Below are 14,831 nucleotides of genomic sequence, written 5' to 3' on the forward strand. Positions count from 1 at the left end.
TGTTTGTTCGATTAAGTTCTCCGTTCTTGTTTGACTTATCTGATTCCGAGTTTTACCATCTTTTAAACTCGATTATTGTGGAAAAGCCTAGGTCTTTTGGTCTGAAATTGCTTGTTTTAATGTATACTTGACTCGATCAAAAGTTCCTTAATTCAAACTCTCTTTTCTTTATGTGGCTTATCTGATTTTGAGTTTTACTATCTTTTAACTCGACTATTGGTGAAACCCTAACTTCTCAAAAGGTTTCCTCACTTGTTACTGTGAGACCTTTACTTGTTTTGACTCTCTTCTTCACTTTGGCTATACGTGTGAGCCCTGACTATCTAACTTTGTTCACTACTGAATCCTATGCTTATTTCTGCTACTATTGTATGTTTTTTCTTTTGCCAATGTGCTTGGCCTCGCATGTTTGATGCTTCTGTTCACTCTATTTATATACTAAAGTGCAGAATCATGTTTTTTCCTTGATTGATCTTAGTCTTATGACTGATTGCAAAAGCTTTTCTTTTATGACCCCTAATTTCACTCGCCTGTTTAAAATTAATTGATTCCTTTCCCTTTACTGTGATGTTTTACCTTGCTGAATCCTTTCCCAAAATAAGCATATTTTTGTACTTAGACTTAATTGTTTACTGCATGCTTTTACTTCCCCTTTTATGACAATAATCAATCTGTTTCCAAACTGATTTTCCTTCTTTAATTAGACCTGTTGTTACTTGTTAAACAATGATTCCTTAATTAAAGGGAGTCACTTGTGGTAATTGATTCTAACTTGTGATTGTTTCTATGTTTGTGTTAAGTCTTTACTTATTACCTTATTCTTTACCTATTTTCAAAACTATAAATACCCACCCTCTTTTCTTTCAAAGGGAGGAACCATCTGAGTTCAGAACACACACTTCAAACTCTCTCTTTTCTCTATTACTACTTGTGCTACTGCTTTGTCTAGCCGGTTGAAAGCCAAGGCTAGGCTATGGAAATTTACTTACTTTTTTTTCTGCACTTTGCTTCTTACTGGTATGTCCTAGTTAATCTTCAAGCATCAACAACAACATGTTTCTTTAGCTGTTTCAGTTTCCTTCACTCTTTCATACTTCTGCTTATGTTTATGCAATCAAGTTACATTACTAAGCATGCTGTAATCTGCTCCCTCCCCTTCTAAATTAATGTTTTCCCTTATTGTATGTACTCTGTCAATCACTTGTTATGTGATTTGCTGATTTATGAATCCCAAACCCCCATCTCTCCTATGTGTTTGTGTTCTCTAGCTGGTTTGTGGGCATGCCAGCATCATCTATTATTGTGCATGTCCAAACCTGACCTTTCCTAGGGTCATATGCTTCATGCTATGTATTCCTAAAACCTTTGACCCCTTTGTGCAATTACTGATTCTGTGTAGTTTAAGTTTTACTACTACTGTTTTCAAATCACCCTTACCCCTTACTATTCTCAACCCAGTTTTAAATAAATCTCTGTTTCTGCACTTCCACTATTTCTTCCCCACTTATGTGTGCCTTGCTTGGGACCCTTGAGCTTCTTCTAAACTTGGACACATAAGGGCTGGCCCTTCCATACTGCATTCATCTCTATCTGGTTATGCAAACCTGGGTGTAAGTACTACCCGGGGTCCCTTGGGACCCTTAGCGAACTTTGACACACCCAGGTCTGAGAAAGGCCTCCACTCAATTCCTACCTCAATGACTCCACTCATATATCAACCAACCCCAAATTACCAAGCACCCTCACCCTCCTACCAAGCTCCACCACCAACTTATCAGTCACCTCCACCTCCTATATACTAGCCTAGCTCACCCAGATGCTCCCAACCCACTCATGTCTACCAAACCTACAATACTCAACCCTCCCACCATCAATCACCCCTCGCATGCCAAAACTTCCCTAGACCCCGACCTAATTTTGATCGCAGACCACCAAAACAATATACAGCTATCGCTGAACCTATTGACCAATTGTACGAGAGACTCAAAGTTGCTGGTTATGTTACCCCTATCCCTGTTGCAACCCCTAAGAACCCATCTCAGTGGGTTAACCCAAACAAATCCTGTACATACCACTCCAGCATGAAAGGGCACACCATCGATGAATGTCGTTCCTTGAAAGACAAGATCCAGACTTTAATTGATAACAAGATTATTGTGGCAAAGGAATCCACTCCAAATGTCTGCAACAACCCTCTGCCAGACCATAAGGGTAGAGGTATCCACATGATTGAAATAGAGGATGATTGGGATCCCGAGGGATCAATCGGGTTGATCACAGAAGGTGATGACCCAAAGAAGCCAATAGTTACTCTTAATACAATCATAGTCCAGATTCAACCGTTTGAGGATGCCATGGTGAACTTGTCTGTACCACTTGAATTTGAAGCGACATTGTCTGCAAAGACAGCAGCACCAATTGAGGTTGAATTCTTGTCTCCGGCAAATGCACCCACACCATTTGAAGTTGCAGTTTTACCACTCAAGTCACATGCTCCGTTCAGAGTAAGGATAGCCACACCAATCCCAATGGCGATGTCGACCATGACACCATTCCATACAAAGATTGTACCTTGGGACTATACAACCGAGGCAAGGAGGAAAGGCAAGGTTAGGTTCAAAGAGACTGTTGCAACATAGGGTATGACAAGAACTGGTAGAGTCTATACCCCGGAACATCTAGCTGAGTCAAGCAAATAGGCCTCCAATCAGCCACCCATCATTGAGAGAGGTCTAGACAATCTTTAGTGAAAGATACAGGCCAAGGAATACTCTATCATCGACCAGTTGAATAAAACAGCAGTGCAAATCTCCATTCTTGCTTTGCTACAAAATTCCGAGGCACACAAGAACGCTTTGTTAAAGGTGCTGAGTGAAGCATACGTGCCAAGTAACATCACTGGCGGGGAAGTGGATAACATGGTAGGACAAGTTCTGGATAGCCATAAGATCACCTTTCATGAGGATGAGCTGCCACCTGAAGGGTTGGGGCACAACAAGGAGCTGCACATTACCGTGCAATGCGAAAACTATTTCATCACCAGAATCCTGATCGATGGAGGTTACAGTCTCGACATTTGTCCGCTGGTAACCCTCAAGAAGTTGGGTAAAGGACTGCATGAGATAAAGGATGAAGCAATCAATGTGAAAGCTTTTAATGGTTCTCAAAGGTCCACCATTGGTGCGATTAGTCTATGCCTGTAGATGGGACAAACATGGTTCGATGTCGATTTCCAGGTGATAGATATGCTAGCATCTTACAACTTGCTGCTGGGACGGCCATGGATTCATGCTGCTTGGGCCGTAGCATCAACACTGCATCAGGCAGTAAAATTAGAATGGAATCACCAAGAGGTGATCATTCACGGTGACGGTAGCAACCCTATATACAGTCGCCAGACCATTCCGGCAATCGAAGGAAGAAGGAAGCTGGGTGGAGAGACTTACCATCACATTGAACGGGTAAATACTGTTGACAAGGACAAATGGTGGGATAACAAAATCGAGAGTATACTAAATTGGAGTGGGTACGAACCTGGCAAGGGACTCGGCAAAAACCTCCAAGGAATCGCTAAGCCCATAAAACTCAAGAAGCATGGCACTACTTTCGGTCTAGGATATGACTACACCCGGGAAGAATTCAACAACTGGTCGCCACCATGGCGCAGTCCTTACTATCCACTAGAGCAGCCAATACCGCATTTGGAGAAGACTTTCCAACAGGATGACATCGTTTATGGGTCAGACGAAGAAGAAGCACTTGCAGCGGTGAAGAATTTGTTCCTAGAAGACAATGATATGGACTGTTGTATTGTTCTCGAGGAGGAGGGGGAGGAAGGCCTTTCCATACAAGCTGTGAGCAAAGGGGCATGCCTCAATAACTGGAACATCAGGACAACCAGATCCCGATAGCCTCGGGGTAGCAAGGCTAAAAGAAGCATCATGCACTGCTTTATTTACTCAATGATTTTATTTTCGCATTTTCAATTCCCCCAATAAGATCTGCAATGTTCAAAACAGTTATGCAATTTATTAAAGCATTTTGACTTTTCTTATGAATAAACACTTATTATTATTTTTCTCTCATTACTTTACTTATACATCATTACTATTACTTATCTTGATGAATCGATGACTATGACATGCAATGAGACAACGCAACAAAAGGACATTGATTTAGAGGAAGATGACATACCAGATGAGATTGTCAAAGAAGTTGAGAACTTTGAGAATAGATCTAAGTCCAACCTGGACGAGACATAAATTGTTAACTTGGGATATGCAGAAAGCGTCAAGGAAACACGAATCAGCGTTCACTTATCGCCATCAGAAAAGAAGGAATACATGGAATTTCTAAAGGAATATAAGGACATATTTGCCTGGTCATATGATGACATGACTGGTCTGAGTACGTCTATTATGGCTCACAAACTACCAACCTATCCGACATGTCCGCCGGTAAAGCAAAAGCCCAGAAAGTTCAAGCCTGATATGGGTCTGAAAATCAAAGAAGAATTCACCAAGCAGGTCAAGGCTAAGGTTCTCAGGGAAGTAGAATACCCTACATGGTTAGCCAACATTGTGCCAGTACCAAAAAAGGACGGGAAGGTCAGAGTCTGTGTCGACTACCAAGATCTCAACCAGGCCAGTCCGAAAGACGACTTCCCTTTGCCAAATATACACATCCTGATTGACAATTGCGTCAAGCATGAGCTACAGTCATTCGTAGATTGCTTTGCTAGTTATCATCAGATTTGGATGGATGAGGAAAATGATAGAGAGTCACAAATAGTGGCACGAGAAGTTATCATTTGCTCTTCTAAGGTATCGGACCACAGTCTGCACATCAACCAGGGCAACCCCTTATATGCTGGTTTACGGTACAGAGGCTGTCATTCCCGCTGGAGTAAAAATCCCTTCCCTAAGGATCATACAAGAAGCTGAGCTCGATGATGCAGAGTGGGTAAAAGTCGTTATGAACAACTAGCCCTTATAGACGGAAAGAGAATGAATGCAGTTTGCCATGGTCAACTCTATCAGAACAGAATGTCCAAAGCCTTTAACAGAAAAGTCAAGCCAAGACAATTCACACCGGGGCAGCTGGTATTAAAGAAATTTTTCCACATCAATATAAAGCCAAGGGGAATTTCTCTCCCAACTGGTAGGGTTTATACATGGTTCACCGGGTTCTGACAGGAGGAGCCCTCATACTTGTAGAAATGGATGAAGAAGTCTGGCCGAAGCCGATCAATTCAGATGCAGTCAAGCGTTACTATGTGTAATCTTTATGCTTTCTGTATGATGTAATTGAACTACTCCTGACCTGATTCCCCTTTTGGGTTCGATCACAACTCAATAAAATCCTCATTTCCCCCCGCAGTTGGAAACTGGAGCAGAATTTTGAAAAGGACCCTCAAAATTCTGAAGTAATTTCAGCCGATCGTCGCAAGCAACAGTCAGAAGCATCAACCCATTAAACTGGGGCAGAATTTTGAAGAGGACCCTCAAAATTCCGTAGAAAGAGAGGTTGCAATGTCCCAAACCACGTCACAGTCGCTGGTTCATCTAAAAACTATTTCTTAATTATACACTTATGTCATATCTTTACGAAACCATGCATGTTTATTACTGAAATCGCTTTGTTTAGCAATGCTACCCCAATGATACATACAGTAGCACCAGAACAAAGTCGAGCAGGTCAAGCAAAGCCAGTAGAGATACGAACTAACCTCCCCCCTCTACAAAACTCACAATTTTTCTTTGGATGCAGGCACTTGGATTGCGAAATCATCAAATATACTATACACTCATGGGACAAACATCATTCAGGAACACGACTAACAACATACACCAGTGACGTTCCGTCTATCATAACTCTCTTAGTAATCATGACATCGCAAACTGCTATCAGCTAAGAAAATCTGCTATTATTTGTATTTTACTTCTTGCATAAGGCTACCTTTCTGCCTTCCGAGACTAAATACTGTCTCCATCTCCATCTGCATTCTTGCATAAAGCTACCATTCTGCCTTCCGAGGTTAAGCTCTACCTCCACCTGCATTTGCATTGCATAAGGCTACTATTCTGCCTTCTAACATGTATAAGGCTACCATTCTGCCTTCTGAGGTTAAGCTCTACCTCCATCTGCATTCCTGCATAAGGCTATCATTCTGCCTTCCGAGACTAAACGTTGTCTCCATTTGCATTTGCATTGCATAAGGCTATTGTTCTGCCTTCCAACTTGCATAAGGCTACCATTCTTCATTCTGAGGCCAAGCTCTGCCTCCAATTTCCTTCAAAACTAAGAACTATCTCAAGCATCATTTATTTTGTTTCTATTATGGGCTAAGCTCTGCCCTTCAATTCGCAAGACTAAACTCTGTCTTGTCCGCATCATGCTACTGCATCTCATGGCTGAAAGATCGCCTCATACTCCATCTTGTGGGCTGAAAGAATGCCTCATACTATATCTCATGGGCTGAAAGATCGCCTCATACTGCATCTTATGGGCTGAAAGATCGCCTCATACTGCATCTCATGGGCTGAAAGATCGCCTCATACTGCATCTCATGGGCTGAAAGATTGCCTCATACTGCATCTCATGGGCTGAAAGATCGCCTCATACTGCATCTCATAGGCTGAAAGATCGCCAAATTATCCAAAGTCATCATTATTCAGAGGCATCATCTTCATAGCCCGAGAACACCATGTCATGGCCTGAGGATCCCTTTTGCATATCATTATTCAAAGGCATCATTGTTTGGAGGCACCATCTTCATAGCCCGAGAGCATCATTTCATGGCATGCTAATCCTTTATTGTACACTTCATGGCCCAGGACGTCATGGTCTAAAGGACGTCATCCTAACCGTCCGAAGGTAACATTCATGGTCCGACGAGAATTTGCATCATGTTTAAATTTATGCTCGATATGCGCTTGTATTATTTCTAATTGTAGGTACACCGGCAAGCAACGACCATCATGGCAGGAGAGATCCTGCTCCAGTTCCCGCAACCACATCAAACCTAACCATTACCGTAACCTTTCACTCACCAGACCCTAGATATTGCGTCCGTCCTCGAAAAGTCTCCGTCGGCCTGCTCTGCCGATGGATCTTGAACTACATATGGCCTGATTCCTGTAAAACCAGGGATATGTAGGCAGCTCAGAAGCCAAGGTGCAGCCTATCTTCTTCAAACTGTTTCGCTCGATCAAAATTGACCATCATATCTTTACCCGACAACTCTTTCATCCTTCCCCAGTAAAGAGGGGCAGCTGTTGATACCCAATTTTTTCCTATATATTTTTCAATATGCAAAATATCTTCAAAATAGCATATATATGGATATATAAGCATGTCCAAATGTTTTATTATTTTTTCATAATTTTTAAATATTTTAAATCAATTTATTTCCCCCTTCTATCCATAAAAACCTCAATAAGTATTTCCAAAATGATTATTTTGATAATTCATTTATTGGAATTTTATATTTATTCTAAAATATATCTAAGGTAATATTTTCATATTTTTATAAATTTATTTAGTATTTTAAAACTAAATTGCATATTATTACAATATTAGCCCTTTTAAGATTCAATTGTATTTTATACTCATAAAATTAAGTCCTGTATTTTTAAATTGTCAATTATATGTTATAAATCATTTTATTTCTTTCAATTTGTTTCCAAAAATTAATTACTATTTTTATAATTTTAAAAGGTAAAAATTGGCTATTTAAATAATTGCCCAATTGCATTTCAATTGTAGCCTAAATCTGACCCCAATTAAACCTGACCCCAACCCAATTAAATAGACCCAAACCTGGATTCACCACCCACCCTTTTAAATCTAGGCCGTTGATCATTTAGATCAACGACCACCGTTCTCCCTTACCCTTTTTAACCTTAAACGACCCCTTACCCTACCTCATTCTTCACCAAACGTTGCCCTTGAATTCCCTTCCCTCTTAATTCTCTCTGAAACCCTCATGAACCATAGCCGCCACCATCTAATCCCACCCTAATCCACCCTAAAACCTACCTAATCCATGGCCTCCCATAGCCATTGGAGATGTGTAGCGGCCTCATATGGCTCCTGGGTGTTTGTTTCTGTGGTTTCATGGCCAGACCTTGAGGGAATCTGGTCCAGTCCTTGCTCGACTTCTGTTCATGGCCTTTCTCTAGTCATTCATGACCTTTCTCTGGCCAGCCATGGCCGTTCAAGTCAGATTCTTGACTCTCCTAGTTAGATCGGTAACTTTCAAGGTCTTTCTCACCTTTTCCGGGTCTTTCAAAACCCTAATCTTTAAGATCTTTTGGTTTTCTTTCAGATCTTCCATAGATCTGTGCTTACTATGAATTTCTTAAGTGTTTTCTCGAAGGTTCTTCAACTTTTCTTTTGAAACGACTCTTCATTTTTTTTCGACTTATAGGGTTTTCCTTTAAGTTATTTCAAAAGATCTCTTCTCTGATTTAATGTGTTTGTGATTTTGCTATGTTTTGCTCATGTCGTTCTTCTATCTATTTCAGCATGTTAAAATCCTAGTCCCTTTTTGGTCCTATTCGAGTTCTGAAACAGTTTTCTTAAATGTGTGTTTGTTCGATTAAGTTCTCCGTTCTTGCTTGACTTATCTGATTCCGAGTTTTACCATCTTTTAAAATCGATTATTGTGGAAAAGCCTAGGTCTTTTGGTCTGAAATTGCTTGTTTTAATGTATACTTGACTCGATAAAAAGTTCCTTGTTTCAAACTCTCTTTTCTTTATGTGACTTATCTAATTCTGAGTTTTACTATCTTTTAACTCGACTATTGGTGAAACCCTAACTTCTCAAACGGTTTCCTCACTTGTTACTGTGAGACCTTTACTTGTTTTGACTCTCTTCTTCACTTTGGCTATACGTGTGAGCCCTAACTATCTAACTTTGTTCATTACTGAATCCCATGCTTATTTCTGCTACTATTGTATGTTGTTTCTTTTGCCAATGTGCTTGGCCTCGCATGTCTGATGTTTCTGTTCACTCTATTTATATACTGAAGTGCAGAATCATGTTTCTTCCTTGATTGATCTTAGTCTTGCGACTGATTGGAAAAGCTTTTCTTTTATGACCCCTAATTTTACTCGCCTGTTTAAAATTAATTGATTCCTTTCCCTTTACTGTGATGTTTTACTTTACTGAATCCTTTCCCAAAATGAGCATATTTATGTACTTAGTCTTGATTGTTTACTGCATGCTTTTACTGCCCTTTTTATGGCAATAATCAATCTGTTTCCAAATTGATTTTCCTTCCTTAATTAGACCTGTTGTTACCCGTTAAACAATGATTTCTTAATTAAAGGGAGTCACTTGTGGTAATTGATTCCGACTTGTGATTGTTTCCATGTTTGTGTTAAGACTTTACTTATTACCTTATTCTTAACCTATTTTCAAAACTATAAATACCCATCCTCTTTTCTTTCAAAGGGAGGAACCATCTGAGTTCAGAACACACACTTCAAACTCTCTATTTTCTATATTACTACTTGTGCTACTGCTTTGTCTAGCCGGCTGAAAACCAAGGCTAGGCTATTGAAATTTCCTTGCTTTTCCTTTCTGCACATTGCTTCTTACTGGTATGTCCTATTAAATCTTCAAGTATCAACAACAACATGTTTTTTTTAGCTATTTCAGTTTCCTTCACTCTTGCCCGCTTCTGCTTATGTTTATGCAATCAAGTTACATTACTAAGTATGCTGTAATCTTCTCCCTCCCCTTCTAAATTAATGTTTTCCCTTATTGTATGTACTATGTCAGTCACTTGTTATGTGATTTGTTGACTTATGAATCGCAAACCCCCATATCCCCTATGTGTTTGTGTACTCTGGCTGGTTTGTGGCCATGCCAGCATCATTTATTGTTGTGCATGTCCAAACCTGACCCTTCCTAGGGTCATATGCTTCATGCAATGTATTCCTAAACCCCTGACCCCTTTGTGCAATTACTGATTCTCTGTAGTTTAAGTTTTACTGCTACTGATTTCAAATCACCCTTACCCCTTACTATTCTCAACCCAATTTTAAATAAATCTTTATTTCTACACTTCCACTATACTCTTAGAGCCTAGGTTCTACCCATCTTGTGTGAGCCTTGCCTTGGGGCCCTTGAGCTCCCTCTGAACTTGGACACATAAGGGCTGGCCCTTCCACACTGCATTCATCTCTATCTGGTTATGCAAACTTGGGTATAAGCACTGCCCGGGGTCCCTTGAGACCCTTAGGGAACATTGACACACCCAGGTCTGAGAAAGGCTTTGAAACAAGTGGCATTTGAGGTGGTTTATTCCATAACTCAGAGAGGAAGTCAGAATCAGGCTTCCTATGGTTGTAACTTCTTATTTTTACATTTTCCTGACGTAATTCTATATTTGGTCTCGGATTTTGTAACAAATATTGGGGTTGTCTTGTGAAAAAGGATGGGGTAATTAGATATTAGAAGGGTAGATACCATGCCTATAAGATCTGCTCTGTTTTAATTCAAGTTCTGCATGTTTTACTTTCACACAAATAGACATCATGCCTATAGGATTAAAATTCATTTTAATAGACATCATGTCTATAGGAATTTCGCTTTAATCAAATAAATCCTGCCTACTTCACCACATGCCCAATTAGATACCATGCCTATAGGACCAAAATAAACTTTTAATACGTAGATACCATGTCTATAGGAAATAAAATCAGTAATAATAGAGATCATGTCTATAGGATCTGAGACCATTTTAGTTTAATTAAAATAAGTTCGACTCGTACTATTCTGGGTCAGTTTAAACAATCTACTCCTTTTATTAATACGGTTTAGATATCATGCCTATAGGATCCAAATCACCTGTTAAAAATTAACCACTGCTTTGTTGCATTCTTAATCAGTAATAGATATCATGCTTATAAGATATCACCAATACACACTTAGGCAAGCCATAGGTAATTGTTTGATAAAACTGAATCTGCCTTTGTTTAATGAGCAACTGTTACAACCAGCATGCACTCCTGATTCAGACTTCTTTTCTGAATTATGTAATAAATTGGTCTGCTTCAATAATTAAAACACCCCTGCCTTAGTACTTTAAATTCTTACCCTAAATGTGTTTAAGTCATGCTATTTATATGCTTTACTTGAGGAGGTATATATGAACCTCTTAGTTATTTATATGCTTCCCCCTAATATGTAGTCTTATGTGCTTTGAATGTCGCCTTAGTCTTTTTACCTTTAAAAACTCAAGAGTCAGCCTAAAATCCTCCCTCTTATAGGAATAGTAGTCCTAAATTCCTCCGGGACTGATAGGAATGGGACGAGTAATAACAAGCAATAGAGGTCAAGACCAATCTGCACTTTAATACCTTAAAGGGGTGGGAAGGGTAGATATGGATCTGATGACCGGTGCGCTAATACCACGTGTATCCCCTCTCCCGAGGAGTGTCATACCGGGTATCGCATTGATGTGATCCATATTATAAATAAACATAGGACCCCCCTTTCTTTTATATTCTCAAGTATTTGTAGAATTATAACTCTTTCTTTTTTTCAAAATTTGCCTCGTTAATTGTTTTCAAACTCTTATGTGTTCAAACTCAAATCCCCTACTACTTGAGCCTATACTTGTTTATCTGCTAATTGTACAATTCACAAAACTGTCTGGCCGGGAACCACACTAGTGGATCCTGAAGGGTGCCTAATACCTTCCCTTTGGGATAATTTCAAGCCCTTACCTTATCTCTAGTTATCAAGCAAACTTAGAAATGAACCCTATAGGTGTCCTAATGCACCTTAAATCATTAGATGGCGGCTCTTCAAATGCAAAATCCAGTTCCCAAAAGGAATGAGTTGTCCTATACACAAAAATGTCATAAACCCGATTTTCCGATGCGAAAAGAGAAAAAGGGGGCATGACAGGCAGAGCTTAGCCTTATGCAGATATAGAGGCAGGGCTTAGCCTTATGCAGATAGAGACAGAGCTTAGTCTCATGCAAGATTCGGTACATGGCTTAGTGCCATGTAAATGGAAGGCAGTGCTTAGCATTATGCAAAATAGAGGTAGGGCTTAGTCTCATGCAAGATTCGGGACAGGGCTTAGTCCCATGTAAATGGAAGGCCGTGCTTAGCCTTATGCAAAATAGAGGCAGGGCTTAGCCTCATGCAAATTCGGGACAGGGCTTAGTCCTATGCAAATGGAAGGCAGTGCTTAGCCTTATGCAAATGTGGAGGCAGGGCTTAGCCTTATGCAAAATTCGGGACAGGGCTTAGTCCCATGCAAATGAAAGGCAGTGCTTAGCCTTATGCAAATATGGAGGCAGGGCTTAGATTCATATAGTTGGATACGGAGCTTAGTCTCATGCAAACGGAAGGCGGTGCTTAGCCTTATGCAAATGGGGAGGCCGGGCTTAGCCTCATGCAAAATTTGGGATAGGGCTTAGTCCTATGCAAAGAATAGGTAGCAAATAAAAGTAGAATATTTCTTAGCTGGAGTTATATTCGGCATCTGGTGGCCCGATTGATAGTGATTTTGCTTCATGTATATATTTGCTAATTCTACTATTATGTCATATGTGCCTGCGCTCAAAGAAGAATTATATGTTTTATAAGGGGAGGTTGGTTCGTGCCTTCGTCTGTTGGCTCTGCTCCGCTCCGTTCTGGAGGCCTGGTTTGAGTTTCCCTGGGTAACACCTGACTGTCACGGAAATAGATTTTTCGAAAATATGCATTTATTGATGAGACTAGAGTTATTTTAGAAAACACAGTGACGTATCAAGTAATTTTCGATGAACTAGTGACCGTAACACATTTTAGAGAATCATATCTTTTTCGTTTTAGAATTTTAAGGGTCCTCCTCAAAATTCTGCCCCGATTTAGTAAATAATCCATTGGCCGTTTGCGAGTGACGAACCTTGTTGAACCTTCTTCAAAATTTTGAGAATCCTTCTCAAAATTCTGCCCCAGTTTCTTAACCAATTTCTGACTGTCTGGCATATGATGGTGTCGGCTGGACTTGCTCCGGAATTTTAAGGGTCCTCCTCAAAATTATGCCCCAGTTTTTGGTTATGGGGGAAAATAAAAATTTTAGTATGGTATGACCAAACCCACAGGGCTGCCTACGTATCCCCTCTTAAACGGGAATCAGGTCAAGTGTAGTTCAATTACATCAGATGAAGAAATGTAAATAGTCTAAACATAGTATCTCTTGAATACGTCTGAATTGATTGGTTTTGGACAGACTTCTCTGTCCATTTCTGCAAGTATGAGTGCTCCTCCTGTTAGCACCCGGTGAACCATGTAAGGGCCTTGCCAGTTGGGAGAGAATTTCCCTTTGGCTTCATCTTGATGCGGGAAGATCTTCTTCAGTACCAACTGTCTTGGTGCAAACTGTCTTGGTTTGACCCTTTTGTTGAAAGCTCTAGATATTCTGCTCTAGTAAAGCTGACCGTGACATACTGCGTTCATTCTCTTTCCGTCTATAAGGGCTAATTGCTCATAGTGGCTCCTTATCCATTCTACATTGCTAAGTTCGGCTTCCTGTATGATTCTTAAAGAAGGAATCTCTATCTCGGTTGGGATGACAACTTCGGTACTATAAACCAGTAAGTAGGGAGTTGCCCCAGTTGATGTGTGGACTGTAGTGCGGTACCCCAATAGGGAAAAGGGTAACTTCTCGTGCCATTTTTTGTGGTTTTCTACCATCTTCCTCAGAATCTTCTTGATGTTCTTGTTGGCAGCTTCTACGACTCCATTCATCCGAGGTTTGTATGTTGTGGAGTTCTTGTGTTTGATTTTGAAAGTTTCACATATGGCTTTCATCAGATCACTATTGAGATTGGCTGCATTATCAGTGATGATGGACTCAGGAACTCCGAATCGACAAACAATATGATCCTTTACAAAGTCTGTGGCGACTTTCTTGGTTACAGCTTTGTAAGATGCTGCTTTGACCCATTTGGTAAAGTAATCAATAGCTACCAAGATGAACCGATGCCCATCTAAGGCGATGGGCTTCATTGGACCAATGATATCCATTCCCCAGGCAGCGAACGACTATGGTGAGCTTGTTGCATTAATCTCATTTGGCGGCACTTTTATCATATCGACATGTACTTGGCATTGGTAGCATTTTCTGACATACTGGATGTAATTTGTCTCCATGGTCATCAAAAAATAACTGGCCCTAAGTATCTTCTTTGCCAAGACAAAACCATTCATATGCGGGCCACAGGTCCCAGCATGTATCTCCTCAAGTAGCTTATAAGCTCTTTTTGCATCGATACACCTTAGTAATCCCAAATCAGGAGTTCTTCTATATAAGTTTCTTCCATTGTGGAAGAAATTATTGGACAACCTCCGAAGCGTATGCTTCTGAGTATGATTAGCATGGTCCGGATATTCTCCTTTTGCCAAATATTCTTTGATATCGTGAAACCAAGGCTTACCATTTGTTTCTTCTTCAACATGGGCACAATACGTCGGCTGGCTATGGATCCTTGCTGGGATGGGATCATTGAAGTTCTTGTCAGGATGCTGTATCATGGATGACAAAGTTGCCAATGCATCGACAAACTCGTTCTGAATTCTAGGAACATGCCGAAACTCTATCTTCGTGAACCTCTTTCTCAATTCCTGTACATGGTGCAGATATGGCAATATCTTGGGATTCTTGGTGGCCCATTCTCCTTGCACCTACTGCACAAGCAAATCTGAATCACCGATTACTAGTAGCTCCTGAATATTCATGTCGACTGCCAAGTTGAGCCCTAGTATGCAGGCTTCATACTCTGCCATGTTGTTGGTGCAGGGAAATCTGAGTTTAGCA

General features: G+C 40.3%; 1 protein-coding gene across 1 annotated transcript; it reads right to left on the minus strand.

The window, feature by feature from the left end:
• Positions 1-14,059: 14,059 nt before the first annotated feature.
• Positions 14,060-14,548, minus strand: LOC138871206 (uncharacterized). Its single transcript, XM_070149074.1, has one exon. It carries the CDS (start codon positions 14,546-14,548, stop codon positions 14,060-14,062), a length of 489 nt encoding a protein of 162 aa, XP_070005175.1.
• Positions 14,549-14,831: the final 283 nt, after the last annotated feature.

Source organism: Nicotiana sylvestris, chromosome 6, assembly GCF_000393655.2.
Source record: "Nicotiana sylvestris chromosome 6, ASM39365v2, whole genome shotgun sequence".
Taxonomy (NCBI): Eukaryota; Viridiplantae; Streptophyta; class Magnoliopsida; order Solanales; family Solanaceae; genus Nicotiana; species Nicotiana sylvestris.